The 24925-nt window shown below is 44.4% G+C and overlaps 1 protein-coding gene across 2 annotated transcripts in view; it reads right to left on the bottom strand.

Moving 5' to 3' along the window:
- LOC140203799 (spectrin beta chain, non-erythrocytic 1) overlaps positions 1–24925 on the bottom strand; it is a 202318-nt gene that overhangs the window by 13629 nt on the left and 163764 nt on the right. For both annotated transcript variants that reach the window (XM_072269879.1, XM_072269878.1), the window contains 7 exons: positions 24020–24264; positions 20381–20519; positions 19495–19579; positions 15072–15268; positions 12921–13282; positions 10175–10232; positions 1469–1755 (listed from right to left, as the gene is read on the bottom strand). In XM_072269879.1, coding sequence (XP_072125980.1) covers positions 1469–1755; positions 10175–10232; positions 12921–13282; positions 15072–15268; positions 19495–19579; positions 20381–20519; positions 24020–24264 — 1373 coding nt within the window. The remainder of the gene's footprint in view (positions 1–1468; positions 1756–10174; positions 10233–12920; positions 13283–15071; positions 15269–19494; positions 19580–20380; positions 20520–24019; positions 24265–24925) is intronic.

Genomic DNA, 24925 nt, shown 5'->3' with positions numbered 1-24925 from the left:
TATTTGCTTACTTTTTTCTTTCCTCTGCATGTTGGATGTTCGACAGTCTTCTTTTGTTTCTATTCTAGATTAGATTTCTTTGTTTTGTGGCAGCCTGTAAGGAATCTCAAGGTTTCATAACGTATAAGGAACTTTCATAATAGAGGTTGAGAAGGATTGGCATGGCAGCAGAGATTCCCAAAAACTTCTACAGGCGTACTGTTGAAATCACCCTGACTAGTTGCAACATGGTCTGATGTGGTAATCAGGAACTAGGAAACTGCAGAGATTAATGGGCTCAGCTCAGTGCATCACAGGCACATCTCTCCCTACTAGCTGCAGGTCGTGCAGCCTCAAGATTGCCACATCAATCATCAAAGATCCCATTCTCCAGGTCATGCCATCTTCTCACACCTACCTTTGTGCAGGAGTCATCATAAAATTCCAACACCTCCAGATTCAAGGACAACTACTTCCCTCAACCATCTGGCTCAGGAAAATACCTGCACAACCATAATCAGCTTTGCAACAGTGTGACCACTTTTCACTCCAATTGACTTTCTCCTTTTACTTCATTTGCTCAAATCATGTTCTTTCTTGTATAATTTCAGATCGTTTCTATTGTTAATTTGCTTTTCTTGCAAGTGTCGTTTCACCAGTGCTTATACACTCGTGAGACCGCTGTAAGTCCTTCACTGCATCTGTGCACACATGTACTTGTGTATGTGAAAACACTGAACAAATAAAAAGAATGCAACACAACTCAAATGAGTGAGGCACCGACCAGAAGCAAGGATCGAGAATGTGCAAAACGGGTAGAAACCAAGGGTGTAGTGTTGAGACACTGCCAGGATCAGAGCCAAGGGAACAACATTGAACCAATACTACATGGGTGCAAAATAGTTATGAATCAAGTGTAGGAACAAAAGATGCAAACTGTGCAAGCTGGTTGGGAACCAAGGGCAGGGGCAATTCCTACCAAGGGAGTAAAGTATGCAAAGTGGGTAGTCCCCGGTACAAGCAGTGAGATACTGCCAGGATGTGAAACAAGAGTACAACAGTGAACCAAGACAACAGTGCAAAATGGTTACAAATCGAGAGCAGGAACAAATGATGCATAATGTGCAAATTAGATAAGAGTCAAGGGTAGAAGCAAAGAGTAGAAACCAGGGGTACAAAATGGGTAGGAATCATTCCTACTAAGGGTAGAAACCAAAAGTGCAAATTGGCTAGAAACCAAAAGTAGGAACCATTCCTACTAAGGGTACAAGATGTTGGAAGTGTGTAGGCACCAACAGTGCAAGCATTGAGACACTGTCAGGATCTGAACTTCATACCCAAAATGGGTAAGAGCCAATCCTACCAAGGATAGGAACCAAGAGTGCCAAATGGGTGGGTACCAAGGCTAGGAACCATTGCTACGAAGGGTAGGAACCGAGCATGCAAACTGTGCAAAGAGTACAAGCATACTCAGTAAGATTCAGAATACCTGCTGGATGATTTTTTGTTTGGAGCTTCGAATTCATGCTTGCGTGCAAGGAACCCCTCTTGCTCCGCTGTATGCGTCACCATCACTGGGGCCGCGGCACTGTTCTGGGGAGATGGGGCGGACCTGGATCGGCGAGTTTCCGAACCGGGTTGGTTTGGATCTTTGGGCCGCGGTCTCCTCCTGGGCTTGGGTCTGTCTCTGGCCCGTGGTCGGTCCGGCCGCGGGATTCTCTCTGGGAGCTTCTCGATCCCATTTGGCAGCCCAATGGACAGTGAGGAATCTCGCTCCTGTGGGGAAAGACCAGATTTTAAACTGTCTGTTAAGAGCATCAAGATCACTTGATAGAGCATGAAATGTGATACCTTTCTTCAAAAAGAACAAAAGGGTCTGTCAGTCTAACATGGGGAAGTTATTGGAAAAAAAATCTGATGGGCAGGATGACTTCAAAGACCAGCAATTAATCATTTAAAGCATAGTTTTATTAATGGACATCCAAGGACTACAACCTTGTCATGGGGTTTGGAGGCTTGCGTGCCTCAATGACCCAGAGAGTTACGTGGGCTGGAGTCAGGGCCTTGTGGTTTGACACTTGGTAGCATCACCCTTGCCAAACAGGTCAAAGGGTAAAGGCCAGGCAAAAAGCGGTCCACCAGTCCTTCAGATTCAGGGGATCAGCTCAGAGCCTTGACTGATCAAAGAAAAATTTGTTACGGAAACAGCAATAAAGATTCCTTCTCTGTGGCCAAGGACAGACGGAGACTGAAGACCTTCACTGGAGAGGGGCAGAGGGACAGAATGGGAGGGACACAGAATGGGGCCCGGATTGGAGGCCATTGTGAAGGGCAGGGGTTTGGAGAGGGGCTGGAGGTATGGAACAGAATAAATGTTCCAATATATATCAAAGTGAATATACCACTAAACTGGAACGGAATATATCCCAGGCTTTTAAAAATAAAGATGATGCAACAAGTTGTTGGAGTGACTCAGTTTGTCAAGCAGCATCCACTGGAAGAAAGGAACTGTTGATGTTTCAGGTTGAAACACTGCCTCTAACAGATGCCGCTCGATTTCCTGAGTTCCTCCGTCACCCTGCTTGTTACTCCAGAGTTCGGCATATAGAGTGTCTCAAGCAGGAAAGGAGCTTGGCCAAGCTCTGCCTAAAGCCTGCTCATCCTTGTTGTCCACCAAGGTGACGGCTGAGGACTGGAAAAACATCCTGGTGATTCTCTTCTGCACTCTTTCTAATAATACCACATCGCTCTCCTAGCGTGGCACCCGCGCACTACACTCCAAGTGCGGCCTGATCAGTGCTTTGGGCAAGTGCAATTCTCCAAGAGGACCACAACCTTGTTGTGGTTTGGGGGTTTGCCTACCTCAATGACCCAGAGAGGTATGCTGGCTGGAGTCAGGGCTTTATGCTTTGGCTCTTGGTAGGGTTGCCCATGCCAAACAGGTCAAAGGGTAGAGGTCAGACTAGGGGTGGGCTGCTGGACCTCCAGGTTCGGGGGTTCAGCTCAGTACTAACAACCCCTGACTAGTCAAAGAAAATTGTTACAGAAACAGCAATGAAGATTCCTTCTACATCTGACTGTGATGGTATTCCTGAGTCTCCACCTGGGACTTGCATGACTGACAGTAGTGAAAACAGAGAGGAAGCTACTGGTGTGATGAAGGAAGCCGGGAACACCAGCAGAGATGGAGAAACTTCATTGTTGCCTTAAACACCAGTGGTGTAACAGGGCAGTAAGTACAGTCGCAAAGCCATGCAATTTTGCCACAATGGATGGGCAGTTAGAACACTGGGTGTAATACTAAAATCAATAAATAACTAGCAACACACATCAAAGTTGCTGGTGAACGCAGCAGGCCAGGCAGCATCTCTAGGAAGAGGTACGGTCGACGTTTCGGGCCGAGACCCTTCATCAGGACTAACTGAAGGAAGAGCTAGTAAGAGATTTGAAAGTGGGAGGGGAGGGGGAGATCCAAAATGATAGGAGAAGACAGGAGGGGGAGGGATGGAGCCAAGAGCTGGACAGGTGATTGGCAAAAGGGATATGAGAGGATCATGGGACAGGAGGTCCGGGGAGAAGGAAAGGGGGAAGGAAGCCCAGAGAATGGGCAAGGGGTTTAGTGAGAGGGACAGAGGGAGAAAAAAGAGAGAAAAAAAAATTAATAATAATAATATATGAATAAATAAAGGATGGGGTACGAAGGGGAGGTGGGGCATTAACGGAAGTTAGAGAAGTCAATGTTCATGCCTAAATAAATAACTATGTAGTTAATAAGTGGAAGATAAAAGATAATGACAACTGAGAGTGAGAAAAAGAGAGCCCCTAACAAACTTTATTTATTTATTTGTTTAGAGATACAATACGGAGTAGGCCCTTCGAGCTGTGCTGCCCGGCTACCCCCTGATTTTATCCTGGCCTAATCATGGGGCAATTTACAAAGACCAATTAACCTACAAACCAGTATGCCATTGGACTGTGGGAGGAAACCGGAGCACCTGGAGGAAAGCCACACGGTCACTGGGAGAACATGCAAACTCCTTACAGGCAGCAGTGGGAATTGAACCCAAGTCACCTGTACTGTAAATTGTTGTGCTAACCACTACGCAATGAGTGTTGGTTGATCAGAATAAGAATGGGGAATTCAAAACGGTTTCCATAACAAAGGAGTCAAGTAACATCCCAGCTGTAAATTGGAAGTTTTGGGAAGGAAATAGGAAAATTGCTATCAGCAGGGAAGTGCACTGATCAAATTTCGGGAACTATGATTGTAAAGTCTCTCAGACCTGACAGATTACATCCTATGATTTTAAATGCAGTGGCTCATGAAATAGAGACATAGGAGATAGCAGATGCTGGAATCAGGTGGCAAAACACTAACTACTGGAAGAACTCAGTGGGTCATGATCTTTTTCTCCCCACAGGTGGTGCCTGAGCTGCTGAGCTCCCGCAGCAGAGACACAAAAGTTTTGCAGAAGTTGGCATCTCAGGTTACCTGCATATCTTCCCTTGCCCTCCATTCCCATCACTTTCATATACCTGTCTATCACTATACCACTATCAAATCTGCTTCCACCGTCCCTACCCGGCAGCCTACTTGGCACATTTGCTCCATGTATATTCTTTAAAATTCTCCATTCTCCTTAAAGCCATATTCATTTTTTAGAGATACAATGTGGAATAGGCCCTTCCAGCCCTTCGAGCGAGATAGCCACTAGGCTATCCCTCGATTAATCCTAACCTAATCGCGGGACAATGAGTCTCTGGTCTTTGGATTGTGGGATGAGACCAGAACGCTCAGAGAACATACAACCCCGCTTATAGACAGTGGCAGGAATTGAGCCCTAGCTGCCTGCATTACAAACTGTTGTTCGAACCACTATGCTACCATGCCGTCCTCAATATGCCCTCTAGTATTTGACACTTCTACCCTGGGGGAGAAAAAGGACTTGGTTTTCTAAGGCAACACACACAAAGTGCTGGAGAAGCTCAGAAGGCCAAGCAGCATTTATGGAAAAGAGTTAACATTTCGACCCAAGACTCTTCATTAGAACTATCTACCTTATTTATGCCTCTCATTATTTCTGAGGTCTCCCATCAGCTTTTGATGCTCCAGAGAAAACAGTTCAAGTTTGTCTAACCTCTCCATATATTAATCATTCTAATTCAACTGCAACATGACTTCCCGAGTCCTAACTCAAACCTGACGTAACATAGGAAAGTGTAAAATATTCCAATTTAGTATTAAAAATGAAACAAAAGTAACTAAATGTTCAAAGAACTTTAATTTAGCTTGGAATCTAGTGCAGCACTTCTAATCTACAATGGACGCGGACTTGGAAAAAAAGCTTGTGTTTCCCCCGGACACTGCAGCTGCAACACTCCGGCCAGACATGGTCCTGTGGTCCACAACAGCCAAGCTGGCATATGTTGTGGAACTGACAGTACCATGGGAAGATGGTGTCGAAGAAGCTTATGAGAGGAAAAAGACCAAGTACTCTGAACCGGCAACTGAAGCTGCCCAGAATGGCCGGAAGACCAAGATTTTCCCTGTAGAAGTGGGATGCAGGGGATTTGTTGCTACATCTACGACTAGTCTATTGAAGAAGATGGGGGTGAGGGGTCACTCCCTCCAACAAGCAATCAAGTCCTTGTCAAATGCAGCAGAAGAAAGCAGCAATTGGATTTGGATTAAAAGGAAAGACAACAACTGGGCTGCAAGATGAAAACAGGAGGGTATGGAACTGAGGGGGCGGTGTATCTGGGATACCAGGTAGTACCGTTGAGCCCTCTGGAGACGTCATGGGCTTATCAACGAAACGTCAAAGAAGGAGGGTGCTCACCTGATGACCCCGATGACGTACCTACCCTCCCTCCTTGTCACCACTCCAAACCCACTGCCAACATCGAGAGTGCCGACTTACCATAGGGATTGAAACATCAAGTCCTAGTAGCTCTACTGTCCAGCTCTCCACCCCCTTATGCATGGCCTTCAGTCATTTGTAAGCGGACCTGAATGCAAGTGTCTGCAGGCTGTGCTTCAGTTCTCCAGAGCATTCTTGAGGCCACATCTGAAGCACTGATGGTATGAATATCGATTTCACCTTCAGATGAATTAAGTATCCCCCTCCCCTCTATTTCCCACTCTGACCTTTCACTTCTTCTCACCCGCCTGTCACTTCCCCCTGGGTCCCTTCCTCCTTCCCTTTCTCCTGTGGTCCACTCTCCTCTCCTATCAGATTCTTTTCTCTCCAGCCCTTGACCTTTCTCACCCACCTGGCTTCACTTATCACCTTCCAGCTAGCTCTTTCCCCTCCACCACCACCCCCCACAGTTAAATTCAGACATCTCCACACCCGATTTCCTTCTCAGTCCTGAAGACCGGTGTACATGATTAGAAATGGTGCCCAATGTTATGGGGAGAAGAAAGTCATAGTCATACTTTATTGATCCCGGGAGAAATTGGTTTTCGTTACAGTTGCACCATAAATAATAAATAGTAATAAAACCATAAATAGTTAAATAGTAATATGTAAATTATGCCAGGAAATAAGTCCAGGACCAGCCTATTGGCTCAGGGTGTCTGAGGAGTTGTAAAGTTTGATGGCCACAGGTAGGAATGACTTCCTATGACGCTCTGTGTTGCATCTCGGTGGAATGAGTCTCTGGCTGAATGTACTCCTGTGCCCAACCAGTACATTATGTAGTGGATGGGAGACATTGTCCAAGATGGCATGCAACTTGGACAGCATCCTCTTTTCAGACACCACCATCAGAGAGTCCAGTTCCATCCCTACAACATCACTGGCCTTACGAATGAGTTTGTTGATTCTGTTGGTGTCTGCTACCCTCAGCCTGCTGCCCCAGCACACAACAGCAAACATGATAGCACTGGCCACCACAGACTCGTAGAACATCCTCAGCATCGTCCGGCAGATGTTAAAGGACCTCAGTCTCCTCAGGAAATAGAGACAGCTCTGACCCTTCTTGTAGACAGCCTCAGTGTCCTTTGACCAGTCCATTCATATTTATTGTCAATTCATATCTCCAGGTATTTGTAATCCTCCACCATGTCCACACTAACCTCCTGGATGGAAACAGGGGTCACCGGTACCTTAGCTCTCCTCAGGTCTACCACCAGCTCCTTAGTGAAGATGGGGTTCAGGGATAATAAGTCAGACACGTTAGAGAGGTGGAGCAGACTCGATGGGCTGAATGGCCTAAATCTGCTCCTGCATTCTGGATAAGCAAGTGGGTCAAAGGTCACTAGGATAAAGAGGATTGTGGGATTAAGGTTACAGTTGATCTTATTGAATGGTGGATCAACTCAAGGGGTTGAGTAGCCTGCTCCTGCTCCTAATACACTGATTTAACTAGATTAGGTCGATTTGCTTTATTTTGTCACACATACATTCAAAGACGCAGTGAAATGCATTGTTTGTGTCAATGAGCAACAGTCCAAAGATCTCTTTCAATGTCAACATAACTTGCTCACAACATAGAAACCTTACCCTATGCATTTTAGATTGCTTGGTAAATTGCAAACCCGCACAATGCTTCGAGCATTTGACCTTGCAACCCAGATGTCAAAGTATGCAGAGGCACACAGAGAAAAGCCCAAGGGTTTCAAGAGAAGGTTGAAAGTTGAATGAAAAGTTGGCTGAATGTGAGAATATGAATGGGAAAAGTCAATAGGACCTAGCATTCAATAAGTGAATGGAGAGGTCAGCACAGAGGCACTACAGACCTCATTCTTTTGGTGTTATACAGTAGTGATCTTAAACACGAGGGCTATGAGTAAGAAACTTTCTAACCACAGGCGATGTGATTAATTCTGTAATCAGAGAGCTATGGATGGTGGTGAACCCAAGTGCTCAGATTCAAAGTCAAAATAAACAAGAAGACATGAATGAAATCCAAAGGTAACATCACAAACAGCACTACTAGAAAAAGAATTCTTACAATTGAGCACAGAGTGCTCAGCACAAACCCTTTAAGTACAGACTTTCCATGATGGAATGCGATGGGCAATAATTGACAGTCTGAGTCTTAAAGGGGCAGCGACAGCTAAGCATACCATGAGAAATTTGGAAGTCCGTCACTGTTGAGATGGGACCATAACAGCTCCTTATCAATGTTCTAAGCTGCTTTAAGAGATCAATGGATGGAATAGGAGGGCACAAGTGGAGTGATAGCAAATGTGGAGATGGCTTCATAACATGTAGCAGGATATTAAATAGACAAAGGGATCTGGAAAGAATGTCCACACATTCTGATGATAGTTCGTCCAATGGGGCATTTGCCTTCATCAAGGAGGTCATACCAAAAAGGTTCAAGGTTCAAGTGAAGTATACGATACAATGAGTGTGAAGAAGAAATTAGCTCAATATTGTCACAAGAGAGATGGCATTTTCTGGAAATGTGCAGCAACATGCAAAATAATGCTGGAGGCTCTCCACCGGACGGATCGCATCTATAGAGTATAAGTGGGGGCTTCATGGTCAGCATGGACTTAGTGGACTGAGAGAACAATTTCTGTCCTGCTTCTCTGGCCTACTTCATGCATCAGATCAGTTCAGAACAAGGGGACCGAGATCAAAAACAATTGACAGGATGTCAGAGATAAATAAAGGAAAATAAAAGTCACCTGGAGACACAGTAGAGTAAAGGTTAGCACAATGCTTTATTGTACCAGTAACCCAGGTTCAAATCCCGCCACTGCCTGTAAAGAGTTTGTACGTTCTCCCCGCATTTCCTCCAGGTGCTCCGCTTTCCTCACACAGTCCAAAGTACATTTATTAAAAATGTATGCATACTTTATTCAACCTTGAGATTCGTCTCCTTACAGATAAACTGTTTAGTAGGTTGATTGGTCATTGGTGATTGGTTCCGTGATTAGGCTAGGATTAAATCGGGGATTGCTGGCATGGCTCGAAGAGCCTGGAGGGCCTGTTCCATGCTACATCTCAATCAATGAGTGTCTAGAGTTTCTTGCCTCCAAAGCTAAAACCCGTGGTCACACTTATGGTTACCAGGATGAGCACTTAAAAGTAGGAGTTCCCAACTTGGGGTCCACAGACCCCTTGGTTAATGGGAAGGATCATGGCATAAAGAAGGTTAGGACCCTCTGACTTATGTTACATGCTCAAGGAGATCTGTTTTTTTTTGTGAGAATGATGTAATGGTCTTTTGGAGGTCACCTGATGTGATTTTCCCGCCGATGTGAGGTCACGTGATGACATGTGCCCCGTGACTATATGAGGGTCGACTCAGGTGACGCAGTAGGTTTTTAAGTTTGTAGATTTCCAGGTATAACGTGCTGTGCCTCCGTCTCTGTTGCATTTGTTTTTGTGACGCAGTTTCATTTTTAAAACGGATGTGCGTTCTGTTGAAAGATTCCATATTATTTGGACTGGAAATTTGTGGCTGGATGTGTCAATTTACTCAATTCCAACAGTTGAAGGGAGAGCGAAGAATTTATTGAAGGATTAAGAGAAGTCGGCATCGTTTGGCAATTTAATAAACAATCGACCTTATTGAGTCTTCGTTGGAGGAGTCCCTGCATCGAGATAACTCTTGCCAGAAAGAGCAAGGAGTTCATGCAAAAAGGTTTTTTTCTCTCTCTCTCTCTCTCTCTCTCACTCACTCAATTTAAAGTCAGTTGATTTAAACTGTTTATTTTCAGCATCATAAATCCTGTGGACAGAACCAGCAGTAAAGGTGCATCGGTGAAGAAATCTTTCTCCAGAGAAGTCTCTCCCAATTGAATGCGTAAAACTGTTGGACTTTCGAAGTTATCGCTTTAAGAACTATATCTGACTGTATCGCTTTAAGAACTGTTTTTGCATTTAACGCTTTAAGAACCAGAGCCGAGTGGCGAGTTGGTGAACGGCTGCATATCTGTTAACTTCCGGCTAAAGTTTTCCTTGTTTTTTTCCCTTATCGTTTATACGTGTTTAATAAATGTTTGGTTGTTTTTATATAACCTGTCTCAATTGATATTCATTGTTGCCGTTTATGTAACACTTAAAAGCGTCAGTATTACAGGGCTTAATTTTTGAGTAGTCTGCACTCCACAGTTTTAATGACTCTTAGCCCAGAACTCCACAACGTTCAACATTTAAACAGCAGGAAATAAGCTCATTCAGTCCAGATCGGTTTTGCGCCCTTGCAAACAAAACAAGTTGAGCTTACTCACCTGAGCTTCCTTCTCCTGCAACTGTTCAACAATATCAGCGAGGGTTGTTCTCTTGTCCCTGTGAAAATAAGATGACAGTTTGGAACTGATGATCCTTACCAAGTGATGAGTTTAAAGTGAGTGTGAAAATGGGGGTGGGGGGCGTGTGATCACAGTGATTTTAAAGTCAGTGTGGAACGAAGAACCAGTGAGGTTAAAATGAGTGTGGGAATGGGGTCCTGGTGAGGTTAAAGCACAACAGAAGAGAAACCTCAGTGTGGTGTTCCTGGGCACCAAGATGAGAGAATAGTTACCAACACATATGGAATCATGGGCCTCCTACCTGAGGTACTGAACAAAAATTATTCTGAACACTACAGACCCTAGTTAGGCTGGAAGTGAAGTAGTTTTTTGATTCAGATCGTCATGATTAGGAAGGATATTGCAGCCCTTACTTGAAAAACAAACCAAAACTACTGAGAGACCGAGCGAAGGATTCAACCCTGTGTGACGCGTTTCCAAATTACTAAGCTCCAAGGTGAAAAAAGTATGTTCAATCCTCTAATACAAAACCAGCAAAGATGAAAGATCTTATAGCAGTATTATAAATTAGCGTAACAAAAATTAGTGAAGTAATGACATAAGTGGAATAAAAGTAATTTGCATTCAAATTAGCAGTCAACAGTAAAAAAAATCTTACCTGGCTCACTCCCTATCAATCAAACTAACTAATTAGGACGAAGCGTGAATACGTGACTCTATCCATTTGCTTCTACCATGACCCAACCCACGTAACAAATTACTGTAACCCGTAATAAACGAGCAACACAAAAGACAGTACACACAGAAAATAGATACATGGCTCCTACAGCTATGAAGGTCATTGGGAGAATAAGAGAGAGAGACTGAATCCTGAACAGATCCAGAGGTAAAGCATTTTAGCTGCAAGATTACAGTGAAGAGGTTGGGATTGTTTTTCTTGCAGCAAACGAAGTGGACAAGGGATGGGATATTGGACAGGACATAACAGGAGGGTAATGTTTTACCTCCACGGACACTGTCTACACTTCTTTCCGCCTTGGTAAAGTGGCCAACCTAATCAAAAACCCCATCCACCCCAGGTGTTCACCCTTTTCCCCATAACTGGGCAGAGCCAGGGTGAAGGACAGCCACCATTGAACGGACCTTTAAAAAATAAAGGTAAATTCTTGATCCCTCAATCTATCTCATTTGCACTTATAACCATATAACAATTACAGCACGGAAACAGGCCATCTCGGCCCTTCTAGCCCGTGCTGAACTCTTACTCCCACCGACCTGCACTCAGCCCATAACCCTCCATTCCTTTCCTGTCCATATAGCTATCCAATTACTTCTGCATTTATTACTTTCATAGAATCTGATGAAAACATAGTTGCCCTTCCTGATTTATCTGCCTGCACTGCACTCTCTCTCCAGCTGTATTCTCCACTCTGTCTTGTTCTCCTTTTCTTCAATGAACTTATCATACCTAGTACAATAAAATGGATGTTTAATTTCATTTAATCATTTCTTGCACCTTATTTTCTGCCAACACTTTATTCTGCATTTTTTTGCACAGATAGCAAGCAAAGCAGCATTTCTCCACTGTACTTCAGTACTATTGACAATAATAAACAAGTTAACCCATTCTAAATTCAACATTTTTGAAATTATTTTACTCTACCCCCAAGTTCCTTGATTTACAAAACCTAAGAAAACTGTAGATGTTGCAAATATGATACAAAAAAAAGGAAGATACAAAAAAATCTTATCACCTCAGTCACAGAGTCTTAGAAAAGTACAGCACAGAAACAGGCCCTTCGGCCCATCTTGTCCGTGCAGTCAGTAGCTGTGGAATGAGAAACTGAGTTAATATTGCAGTTTGATAATCTTTTTGCTGGAACAGGGAAAACTTAAAAAAAAAACAGCAATGTGCAGGAGGAGGGATGGAGATTTTAAAAAATGGAATGGAATACAAAATATGGGATGGAACGTGGAAGAAAATTAATTGCACAGAGCAGGGGTTCCCAACCTTTTGTATGCCATGGACCAATACCATTAAGCAAAGGGTTCTGTGGACCCTGGGTTGGGAACCCCTGGTACTGACTAATGGAGATGGAGAGGGGCTAGAGAAGGTACATTAATGGACACTATTCATCAGAGTACTGATAAAGATACTGAGCCCAAAATGTCAGCTGTTTATTCCTCTCCATAGGTGCTGCCTGACTTGTTAAGTTCCTCCAGCATTGTGCGTGTATATGTGTTACTCAGGATTTCCGGAATAGGCAGAATCTCTTGCATTAATAAATAGAAGCCATACTGTCTTGAGATGGTGTTAAAAGAGGGAGGAACAGACAGGGGCTAAACAAAAAGCTTTGAGATACAGAACATAGCATTTTCTGGAAAAGTGAAATAGAGAATATTGCAAGAGTCTGTCAAGTTGGCAGCACTCATGACAAGATAGGAAATGGAGTTACATCAGATCTGGCATAGAGTGATATTAAAAAGTCTGCAGAGAGGGGAGATCTGAAACAAAGCCAGAAAGCACTGGTTACACTCAGCAGGCTAAGAATTCTTAGTAAAGGCAGAAGCATCGTCAACATCCTAAGTGAATAACCACCCCCCCAATTGTGAAAGTAGTTGCACACCTCACAGATACTGGCCAACTCACCTTGCGTCCCAATGTTCAAACACTGCAATACAATAACCTCTCAGGAGCAAAAGCCACTTTAAGAATATTCCTCACCCAGCAGCTTCCTGCTCCGCCTCCCGCGGCTCACTCAGCGACTCCTGCCATTCGATCCGGCGCTCCTGCCTCACCTCGGCCTGCTCCAGCTGCTGGTGCCTCATCGCGGCCAGCTCCGGCCTCTCCTGCCTGGCGGCGGCTCTTTTCACCGGCTTGAACTCCCCTCTGTCGGGTCGCTCCTCCTCAAGTTCGTCGACGATTTCGTACCTTGCCTGCTGCTTGACGGGTCGGATTCCCGCGACTGCCACTGACTGCTTAATTGGAGAGCCTCTGGATTCTGGCAGCACTCTGCGGCTCAGCATAGGTGTGGCGGGCTGCTGAGGTTGGACAGCGAAGGGGACCTTATTCTCCATGCGTTCCAGCTGAAGGAGAAATCAGGATGGAAATTGTGATGGCCAGTGACATGGAATATCGAGAATATCAGGGCACTAGTAAAGCTCAAGGTTCAGGGGAGCCCCTTCAATTCAACTCAATTTGAAAGTACATTTATTATCAAATATATGTTCAGTATACAACCCTGAAATTCGCCTTCCTCACAGACAGTCACAAAACAAAGAGCCATGGAACTAACCCATTCACAGAAAATCAAACACCCCTTCCTCACGCACAAAAAAAACCATACAAACAGCAAAAAAAGTGAAAACGCAGAACATAAAACACAAAATCAAAAGGCATATTTCAAATGTGCTCAGAGTGACTTTGACTGCGGAATGATTGTTGGTGCCAGATGGGGTGCTTTGAGTATCCTGGAAGCTGCTAATCCCAGGGATTGTCATGCACGACAGTCTCTAGACCAGGGTTTCCCAAACTAGGGCCCACAGACCCCTCGGTTAACGGTGCGGGTCCATGGCATAAAAAAAGTTAGGAAACCTCTGCTCTGGAATTTATAAAGAGTGGTTTTAGCGGCAGTGCTGTGGGCAAAAATGCCTCGTTAATGAGAGAGGTCAGAGGAGAATGGTCTGACAGGTTCAAGCTGACAGTAATTCAAATAACCATGAAGGAGAGTAGAACATAAATACCTCATTGGTCACAGCACTGAGTACAAGAGTGAGGTGTCATGTTACCATTGCACTAAAAATTGGTTAGACCACACTTGCTTATTGTGTACAGTTTTGGTTACCAGACAAGAGGAAGGATGCGGTAGTGACAGAGAGGCTGTGGAAGAGATTCCCCAGGATGCTGCCTGGAATGCCGCCTGGAATGCCAATGCCCAATAATGGAAAAGCCTTACAAAATGTGGTGGATATAGCAGAGTCCATCACTGGAAAAGCCCTCCACACCATGGACCATGTATACAAGGAGACTTGGGAGTCCTTGTGCAAGATACCCTAAAGGTTAACCTCCAGGTTGAGTCGGTGGTGAAGAAGGTGAATGCAATGTTGGCGTTCATGTCTGGAGGTATAGAATATAAGAGCAGGGATGTGATGTTGAGACTCTAGAAGGCACTCATGAGACCACACGGAGTATTGTATGCAGCTTTGGGCTCCTTATTTTAGAAAGGCTATACTGACATTGGAGAGGGTCCAGAGAAGATTCACGAGAATGATTCCAGGAATGAAAGGGTTACCGTATGAGGAACGTCTGGCAGCTCTTGGGCTGTATTCCCTGGAATTCAGGAGAATGAGAGGGGATCTCATAGAAGCATTCCAAATGTTAAGAGGCCTAAACAAATTAGTTATGGCAAAGTTATTTCCCATGGTAAGGGATTCTAGGACAAGAGGGCATGACTTCAGGATTGAAGAACGTCCTTCTGAACTGAGATGCGGAGAAATTACTTTAGTCAGAGGAAGGTAAATCTGTGGAATTTGTTGTCATGAGTAGTTGTGGAGGTTAAGTCATTGGGTGCATTTAAGGCAGAGATAGATAGGTTCTTGATTAGCCAGGGCATCAAAGGGTATGAGGTGAAAGCAGGGGAGTGGGGATGACTGGAGAGGACTGGAAGAATTTGATCAGCCCATGATTGAATGGCGGAGCAGACTTGATGGGCCGAATGACCTACTTCTGCTCCTATATTTTATGCTCTTATGGTCTAATTTTAATCCCCTTTTGAATGTCATAGATTTGAAGATTTGAATGCCATCAGGTCACCAACTTCTGTATAAGTATCATCCAAAGGAACGTCTGCCAAAATATTTCGCCAAAGCAGCCTACCGTGGTCAGTCTCCTCAGCGAGCTGAACCTCTCCTCCCAGGCTGCGGCTGACTTGCGGAAGGCTTCGTGTCGTTTGATTAGCTGTTCCACCTCGTCCACGCTGTTGCCCAGCTGTTCGCTGGTGATCAGTCGCTCCTGCGTGCTCAGCCACGACTCGGCCACCACTGCTTCCTGCGCGAACTGATGGACTTCTAGCACTGAGGGGGAGGACAGAGAGCTCACATCAAACACCGCCCCAAACACAGGTCACTGAAAGTGACATGGGGACAGGCAGCAAGTACCTAACATAAAGGACAGCACTTGGCCTGTTGGTATTAGATTCATAGAAAAGTACAGCACAGGAACGGGCCCTTTGGCCCATCTAGTCCATCCCAAACCATTTAAACTGCCTACTCCCATCGACCTGCACCGTCCACAACCCTCCATACCCCTGCTATTCAAGTACCGATCCAAGCTTCTCTTAAACATTGAAATCAAACTCACATGCACCACTTATGCTGGCCGCTTGTCCCGCACTCTCACTACCCTCTGGGTGAATAAGTTTATCCTCATGTTCCCTTTAAACTTTGCACCTTTCACCCTTAACCCATGATCTCTGTTTGTATCCTTAATCTAAGACCTCAGTGGAAAAAGCCTGCTTGCATTTACCCTATCTATATCGTGGGTCTTAATTGATTGGCTTAATCTCAAATAATAACGAGGCAGCCTATAGAGAATAAGTCATTACACTGACACTGTGGTGTCAAGAAAACAATCTCTCCCTCAATGTCACAAAAACAAAGGAGCTGGTTGTGGATTACAGGAAGAATGGAGACAGGCTAACCCCTATTGACATCAATAGACGTGGGGTTGAGAGGGTGAATAGCTTTCAGTTCCTCGGGATAAGCATCACTGAGGATCTCACATGGTCTGTACATACCGGCTGGGTGGTGAAAAAGACACAACAGTGCCTCTTTCACCTCAGACGGTTGAAGAAGTTTGGTATGCTCCCCCAAATCCTAAGAACTTTCCACAGGGGCAAAATTGAGAGCATCCTGACTGGCTGCATCACTGCCTGGTATGGGAACTGTCCTTCCCTCAATCGCAGGACTCTGCAGAGAGTGGTGCGGACAGCCCAGCGCATCTGTAGATGTGAACTTCCCACTATTCAGGACATTTACAAACGCAGACATGTAAAAAGGGCCCAGAGGGTCATTGGGGACCCGAGACACCCCAACCACAAATTCTGCCAGCTGCTAGTGTTCGGGAAACAGGACTGCAGCACAAAAGTCAGGCTCCGGGAGAGTTTCGTCCACCAGACCATCAGACTGATTAATTCATGCTGACACAACTGTATTTCTATGTTCTAGTGACTGTCCTGTTTTACATACTATTATAAATTACTATAAATTGTACATTGCACGTTTAGACGGAGACATATGTAAAGATTATTACTCATGTATATGAAGGATGTAAGTAATAAAGTCAATTCAATTCAAAGTCATAGAAGGACGCAGTAGGTAAACTGGCCCACCAAGCATATGAGGAGCATCTATCACACATTTACACCAATCCCATAAGATATAGGAGCATGAAAAGGCCACCCAGCCCATCATGTCTGCTCTGCAATTCAGTCATAAGTAATTTTTTCATCATCATGCACCACTCTAACACTTAAAGTATCTTAATAATCAGGAACCCATTAGCGACTGCCTTAAATACACACAAGGACAGAGCCTCCACAGCCCTAGGATAGCTTCCTCCCCTCATCCATCAGATTTCTGAACTGCCCTTGAACCCATGAGCACTACCACACTATTCCTCATTTGCCTTATTTATTTATGTTTTTCTTTTAATTCTTAATATTTTATGTTTTGCACGGCAGAAAACATCAAATTTCATGGCATACAGTACGTCAATGATAATAAACCTGATTCGGATACTGTGAAGTGACACAGTAGAGTACTTTACAGTATCAGCGACCCAGGTTCAATTCCCGCCACTGCCTGTAAGGAGTTTGCACGTTCTCCCCATCACCACATGGGTTTCCACCGGGTGTTACGGCTTCCTCTCGCAGTCCAAAGGCGTAACAGTTGATAGGTCACTTTGTTATTGTTAATTGTCGCGTGATTAAGCTAGGGTTAAATCGGGGGGGGGGGGAGGTGCTAGGTGGTATGGCTTAAAGGACTGGAAGGGTACTATATCTCAATAAATAAAAAAATACTGTGTGACAACTTTTTAAACACAGTGGATTGCCTATATATGGAAGGAGCTGTCAATGGATGTGCTTGAGGCAGTAAGATTAATAACCTCGAAAAGATAGTTAGACAGATAGATGGACAGTAAGGTTGAGGTGAATATGGGATATTCAGTCAACCTTCCGATTCTTGGGTAAATAGATTTGGTTGGCAGATTGATGTCTTTTTTTTTAATAGAAGCTTGTATGGCGTATAGCTCCAGGTTTGTGCTCCAAATGGGTTTTTTTTCTCGTTTTTTTTTTGTTTGTTAGTTGGGATTTTTTTGTTTTAGTTAGTAGGGGTTTTTTTCCTTCTTTCTTTTTTCAAAAAAATAAAGCTTTAACATTTTGTTATTTTTATTTATTATTATTGATATACTGTTTAGTTTGGTTAATAGTTTGACTCTTCTTATACTTATTGATATATTGACTTGATTATTTTAATGTATCTTTCTTTGTCAATTTTCAATAATAATTAATAAAAAGATTTAAAAAGGGGATATTCAGTCAAATGGCCCTAGCTTGGATGGGCACCTTCATAAACATGGACAATTTGCGCCAAGGTTCCTGCTCCTTTGCTGAATCAGTCTAGGAAATCGTGTGATAGGGGGTTTGTCTAATAAGGAGTCCTATCAAAGGAAAGCAGCATCCATCATCCAGGCCATGCTCTCTTCTTGCTGTTGCTCCCCTCATCAAAATGTTCCCAGCTCCAATTGACTCACTTTCAAGGACTCTTCATCTCATATTCTTGATAGTTATTGCTTTATTATTTATTATTACGTATTTCTTTTTGTACTTGCACAGTTTATTACCTTCTGCACCCTGGTTAAACACCCTCAGGCAGCCTTTCATTGATTCTGTTCTGGTTGCTATTCTATAGAACTATTATGCCCATAAGAAAATGAATCTTAGGATTATATAAGGTGACCTATATAATTGTGTTGGCGCGTGGTCAAGTGGTTAAGGTGTTCGTCTAGTGATCTGAAGGTCGCTAGTTCGAACCTCTGCTGAGACAGCGTGTTGTGTCCTTGAGCAAGGCACTTAACCACACATTGCTCTGCGACGACACTGGTGCCAAGTTGTATGGGTCCTAATGCCCTTCCCTTGGACAACATCGGTGGCATGGAGAGGGGAGACTTGCAGCATGGGCAACTGCTGGTCTTCCATACAACCTTGCTCAGGCCTGCGCCCTGGAAACTTTCCAAAAAGATAAAATATATACTTTGACAATAAAATTTACTTTGAAATTTGAACCTTGATCAGGAAGAAGGTACAGCAGCTTCAGGCCCCACACCACCAGGTTCAAGAACAGTTATCATCCGTCCACCATCAGGCTCTTGAACCAGTGAGGATAACTTCACTCACCTCAACTCTGAACTGATTCAGACCATAAAATTCACAGTTTCAATAATTATTACTTATTTACTTATTATGGTCTTTTATATTTGCAAAATCTGTTGCCTTTTGCACTTTGGATTTTTGACCATGGTTCCTTGACGTTGTTATAGCTGGGGGATGGTAGCAGGGATAAGTTCCCACGACCTATTAAAAGCTCCTAATGACAGGCGCTTCAAATAGCCTCTGACAACCAAGTGCAGCTCCCGGCCTTCACGTACAGCTCAGGTACTAGGCTCAGCAGAACCGTTTCTACTGACAGGAGAAGGGGCAAAGGTGAATTATTGGTGCCTTAAAACCATCACTTCGGGCAGACGGGTCTCCTCAGCCATGGTCGGCAGCTCATCTAGGAGAAGGAAAACTCTGATCTCGAACCTCCGCACCCTTGCAACTATGGTCACTCATGGGGAAAGCTGTGGGAGTAAACCCCGGGAAAAAAACATAAGGAACTGCAGTCCCTAAGGCAGTTCTACATTGAAATCTATGTGACCGTCATCTCCTGTGATGCTGCTGGTGCCGAACCGTATCAGTCGCTCCCTTTCCTTTGGGTTCATGAGATGCATGGAGAAGGGGAGCTCGCTACACGGGCAACAGCTTGCTCTCCATGTTGTACTGCCCAGGCTTGCGTATCAAGACAGTTAGGTTGCAACATCCTACAAATTTGCCGTGAAAACAACAAATTTCATCATGTGTGCTGCTGATATAAAACCTGATTCTGAAGTTTATTTTAGTTCCACGTTCCAGCATCTACAGCCTCTTGTGACTGTTGAATCTATTGTCATCTCTGGATTACCCTCCAGTGCAGATACTTACTCTGTTGTAACCACTCCCAGTGTTGTTCCCACTTCTCCATCATCTCGTTCTGCTTCCTCAGCACTTTGTCCATCTTCTCCTGAATCTACAGTCAGAATTAGAATAGAATTCAAACACTGAATATCGCTTCTTCAGCTTGTTACTTGGTAATTGGTGTCACGTGCACTGCGACGGAGCAAAAAGATTTTGTTCGTCGTTTCATCCATGCAAACCTATCCGTACTTAGATGGCCTGATGTATCACATAGAAAAACAGAACGCAGAATTTACTGTGGCATTTACAGAGGAAGTGCAGTTAGGTAGAGAAACAAAGTGCAAAAGTAAGATGAACTCGACCTCTGTGATGGAGAGCATTCAGTACACGTGCTCCTCACACATGCGTTTTTACACACCAACATGGCCTTGTCATTCTGCTGATGTCATGCTGAGTGTACACACTTCAGTGTCTTTCCCAGTATATTCTCATAATGGGTCCTAAAGGATTTGGGTTTATGGTGTCTTTCCTGCCATAGACTTCCGAATATTCAATTTCTTGAGAAATGAGGATGTGTAAATGTATATATGTTGTTCGTTGTTTTACGACTCCAGCAGTTTGTGTGTGCTTCAATGGAGGGGAGTCTAGTTTTCATAATAGATTGTTATCAAGGGCAACCTCAATTCAGGGAAGGAGAAGCAGGAATATTGAGGGGACAGTGATGGTGAGTTGGATCAACCTCATATCAGACAATTGGGACACTGCTGATACATTCTGGCAATGTAAGAGTTACTGCACATAGAGTCGTAATAGCGATTTTAAATGACAGGACCTGACAACAGAACTCAGGACCGATATGGAAGGTGAGTTGGTGTACCTCATTAGCTGCGCAAGAGTTGATCTGTTTAATTACCTCGTCAGAAGCGTGATGCTTTGTGGTGAGCAAGTTTTTGCCCAGCTCAACGCAGGACATGAGTTTCTTGTGCCTGGCTTCAATCTCCCCTCGGAGACTCTGGTGATAGTTCATCAGCACCTCCACAGAAGAAACGTCCCTGGAGAAGGAAAAGAGCCCATTCACCATAGAACATCATCCACAGCACTGCAGCCACCCGAACATCTCACCTTGCTGTTTAAGAGGTGTTGTGTACAAACATTGTGCAGGTTCAGCTGATCTGATATACCGTAACTTGGCTGTGTGTGGATCATATTAGACACAATACACCAGTGGTGATCTTGAGTCGCGTGCTCCTCTACTTTTGCACCTTATCCTGATGGACTCCACTCCAAACAGTGGAATCCTACCTGAAGAGTGTTCTATGGATTTTGCTCTCACCCTGATTGGAACCTCCAGCATGTTGGCTTCCAGTAATACTTCATAACAAGGCCCAGATGGTGTTGGAATCGGTTGTTCTTATAAATATTTTAATAAGATGAGTTGAATTATTACAAGACTAAAATCATAGTTTTAATTGTAATATTTTTCTTACTGGCATAATTTGTACTTTTATCAATTTGCATCTTAAACAATCGCAACTATTTCTCACAGTATGTGGTGGTTTGTCTCCACTTACTGGCAGAAACTGGTAAAACAGCTACGTATGCCTTTTCATTTTTTTTAATTGGCTATGCGTTAGCACGTTGTACACGTCATAATCGTGCAGCCTTTTGATTGGATTCTTAAGTTATCTTGAGTATAAAGTAAAGGCATCCGTTAGTCTTGCAAGACCATGGGTCTGCGCCTGGAAAGTCTTCACTCTCCAGGGCGCAGGCCTGGGCAAGGTTGTATAGAAGACCAGCAGTTGTCCATGCTGCAAGTCTCCCCTCTCCACAACACCAATGTTGTCCAAGGGAAGGGCATTAGGACCCATACAGCTTGGCACCAGTGTCATCGCAGAGCAATGTGTGGTTAAGTGCCTTGCTCAAGGACACAACATGTTCCCTCGCCTGGGGCTCGAACTCACTAGCTAGTCCAATGCCTTAACCACTTGGCCACGAGTATAAAGGGGATAGATTTGTCAAAAGTGCCATATCGAATCCATTGAATCTTTAATTTCTCATCTCTCATCTGGCTTGTATCACTGTACCTTTGTCGGCATAGTATCTGTCTTTTGTCTAAACTTTAAATAAACGGTCACAAAGAATCAAAGTTCCCCCTCATTCCTGAACTCCTAAAAGAACCCAGGGACCGAAAATTACCAAGATCTCACAATGGTGAGGAACTTTGATAACATACGTTGCCTTCTTGAGGAAATGCTTTACGTAGGTATTTCTGGCGGTGGGGAGCGGTGTGCCCGTGATGAACCGGGCTGAGCCAACTACTCTGCAGCTTCTTAACATTCCTGCACATTTGAATCACCACACCAGACCATGATGCAAGCTGTCAGGATACTCTGGCCATTACAACTGGAGAAGTTTGTTACTGTGTTTGGTGACATGCCAATCCTCCAAAGAAAGTAAAGATGCTGGCCTGCCTTCCTTTAGATGCATTTTTGTGACTTTGGGCCTTGGCCTGAAATATCAACAATTCCTCTCCCCCACAGATGCTACTTGACCCACTGAGTTCCTCTAGAACAGGGGTTCTCAAACTTTTTTTATGCCACGGACTGCTACCATTAGCCAAGGGTTCCCCACGCCCCAGGTTGGGAGCCCCTGCTCTAGCAGATTCACAGACTGGTTCGCAGGTTAGCAGGTCTGTACTCTGAGCAGAGATGAAGTAAGCTGGCTCTTTGTTCTCTGAAGTTTAGAAGGAGAAATGACGTCACTGAATCTTAGGAAGCATTTCAGACTTCCTATATAATTGTGGGAGATGTTTCCACTGGCAGAACACATAACTAGGGTGGTCAGAGTCTCTCAATAAGTGGGTGGGCCTTTTAAGGTCCAGAGAAGAAGAAACGTCTTCACTTGGAGGCTGGTAAGTGTCTGGAATTCCCTACTCCAGGGGTTCCCAACCTAGGGTCCACGGGCCCCTCGGTTAACCGTAAGGGTTCATGGCATAAAGAAGTTTGGAAACCCCTGCTGTACCCTGTATGACTGTGACATTCAGATGGGGACTACATTCAAAACAGACAGCTTGATTTTCTGGATACTGAGACATTCAGGAGATGTGAGGATAGGGCAAGAATTCCTGGGCATTAACATCTCAAATGAGCTGTTCTGGGTCCAGCATGTAGACGCAATCACAAAGAGGGCATGTTTCTACTCTCTTATGTGCTGAAGGAGACTTGGATGTCACTAATTACTCCAACTACTGAACCCTAGAAACGTCCTGAATGGGTATATCGTGGATTGGTACAGAAATTCCAATGCAAAAAAAATGCATAAGGGTGCAGAGAGTCGTGGACACAGCGAGTCCGTCACGGGTACCACTGTCCCCACTACTGACAGCAACTACCAGCGACATTGCCTCAAGAAGGGGGGCATTATTATCAAAGACCCAACCAGGAAATAAGTCTAATAGGCTGGTCCTGGACTGATTTCCTGGCATAATTTACATATTACTATTTAATTATTTATGGTTTTATTACTCTTTAATTATTTATGGTGCAACTGTAACGAAAACCAATTTCCCCCAGGATCAATAAAGTATGACTATGACTATTTGAGTAATGCCCTCTTCTTGCTGATACTCTCAGGCAGGAGGTCAAAAGCCTGAAGTCCAACACCACCAGGTTCAGGAACAGCTACTTCCCTACAGCCTCCACAACCCCAAAGACCTTAAGAACATAAGATATAGGAGCAGAATTAGACCATTTGGCTCATCAAGTCTGCTCTGCCATTTCATCATGGCTGATCCATTTTTCCTCAGCCACAACCTCCTGCCTTCCCCCCCCCCAATATCCCATCATGCCTTAACTAAACAAGAACCTTAAATATACGCGAAGGCTGTGGCAACGAATTCAATGAGTTCAATGTGAATTCTGTGGCAACAAATTCAATAGATCAACTACTCTCTGGCTGAAGAAATTCCTCCTCAACTACATTCTAAATGAATGCCCCTCTATTCCGAGGCTGTGTCCTTTGGTCTTAGACACTCCAACCGCAGGAAGCACCATTAATAAAGCCTGACTCAGCAATGGAACATCTCTTGTACTTGCATGATCGTGTCTTTTTTGTTGCACTAAGGCCTCGCTCTTCCTTGTTCTCTCTTCACTGTCTTGTATAATTTATGCATAATTTATATTCTATGTTCTGTCGGTACTTACCTGCCTGTGACGCTGTTGCAAGCAAATTCTTAATTGTACCTGTACCTCACCATACTTGCTCACTCAACAACGAGCTCACTTGTCTTGAAATAGTGTTGAAGTAGAAGATTAGCCGTAATGAGTGAGGGAGTTGACTCTCAGGCCCAACTGATAAACTGCTGCTCACATTTCTTGTGCCCTCTTTCCAATTTGATGCACATTCCAAGATTTCCTCTCAGTGAGGCTTTTTGAGAGCTCCTTGCCCACGCTGACTACAGTCTACACCAACCTAGGATCCATGCCCTCTCTCCCTGCCTCTGTCCAGTCCTGATGCATATTTTGCCATCTCTGCCCAGCGGCCTAGCACCTACCGGGGCTTCTCGCCTGTGCCGATCTGACAGATAATGCTGTCCATCCAGCCCACCAGCTCACGGACCAGGCCGAAGAAGCGAATCTTGTCGCTGGTCGTGGTAAGCTGCAGCTTCCGCTGTTCGCAGGTGCCCAGTAGCTCCTTCCAAGCCTGCATCACTCTCTGCTCCTGGACCTGGATGGCCTCGGCATTCTCACCGGCGTACACCGTGCGCAGCTGGGCGGCATGCTCCTGTAACTGCCTCACCTGGTAATCGAGAAGACACTTTTCTTCATAAGAGTCATGGAGAGATACAGTGCCAAAACAGTCCTTTCAGCCCATTGTCCATTCCAAACATCAAGCATAGAAACATAAAAAACTTAAATCACAATACAGGCCCTTCAGCCCACAAAGCTGGGCCAAACATGTCCTTACCTTAGAACTACCTAGGCTTAGCCATAGCCCTCTATTTTTCTAAGCTCCATGTACCCCTCCAGGAGTCTCCTAAAAGACCCTATTGTTTCCGCCTCCACCGCCGCTGCTGGCAGCCCTCACCACTCTCTGCATAAAAAACTTACCCCTGACATCTCCTCTGTACCTGCTTCCAAGCACCTTAAAACTATGCCCTCTCGTGCTAGCCATTTCAGCCCTGGGAAAAAGCCTCTGCCTATCCCCACAATCAATGCCTCTCAACACCCAATTCTACATTAATTCTATTTTTTACATTCAGATTCAGATTTCATTATCACATGTACAGTACCAGTGTGTATAGCTGGGGTGCCTAAGACTTCTGCACAGTACTGTATTGGCCAACTTAGAGTGGAGGGCGTTTTTGTAAATCTGGTGGGAGCAAAAGATGTTGGGAATGGCGACGGTGGAACACTGTAAGAGGGGTGTGGGACAGGTGTTAGAGAAGGGGTGTCAGAAC

The sequence above is a fragment of the Mobula birostris genome, chromosome 10, assembly GCF_030028105.1.
Source record: "Mobula birostris isolate sMobBir1 chromosome 10, sMobBir1.hap1, whole genome shotgun sequence".
Classification (NCBI taxonomy): Eukaryota; Metazoa; Chordata; class Chondrichthyes; order Myliobatiformes; family Myliobatidae; genus Mobula; species Mobula birostris.
The sequence above is the reverse complement of the archived record's forward strand: the minus strand, read 5'-3'. Positions and strand labels throughout refer to the sequence as shown.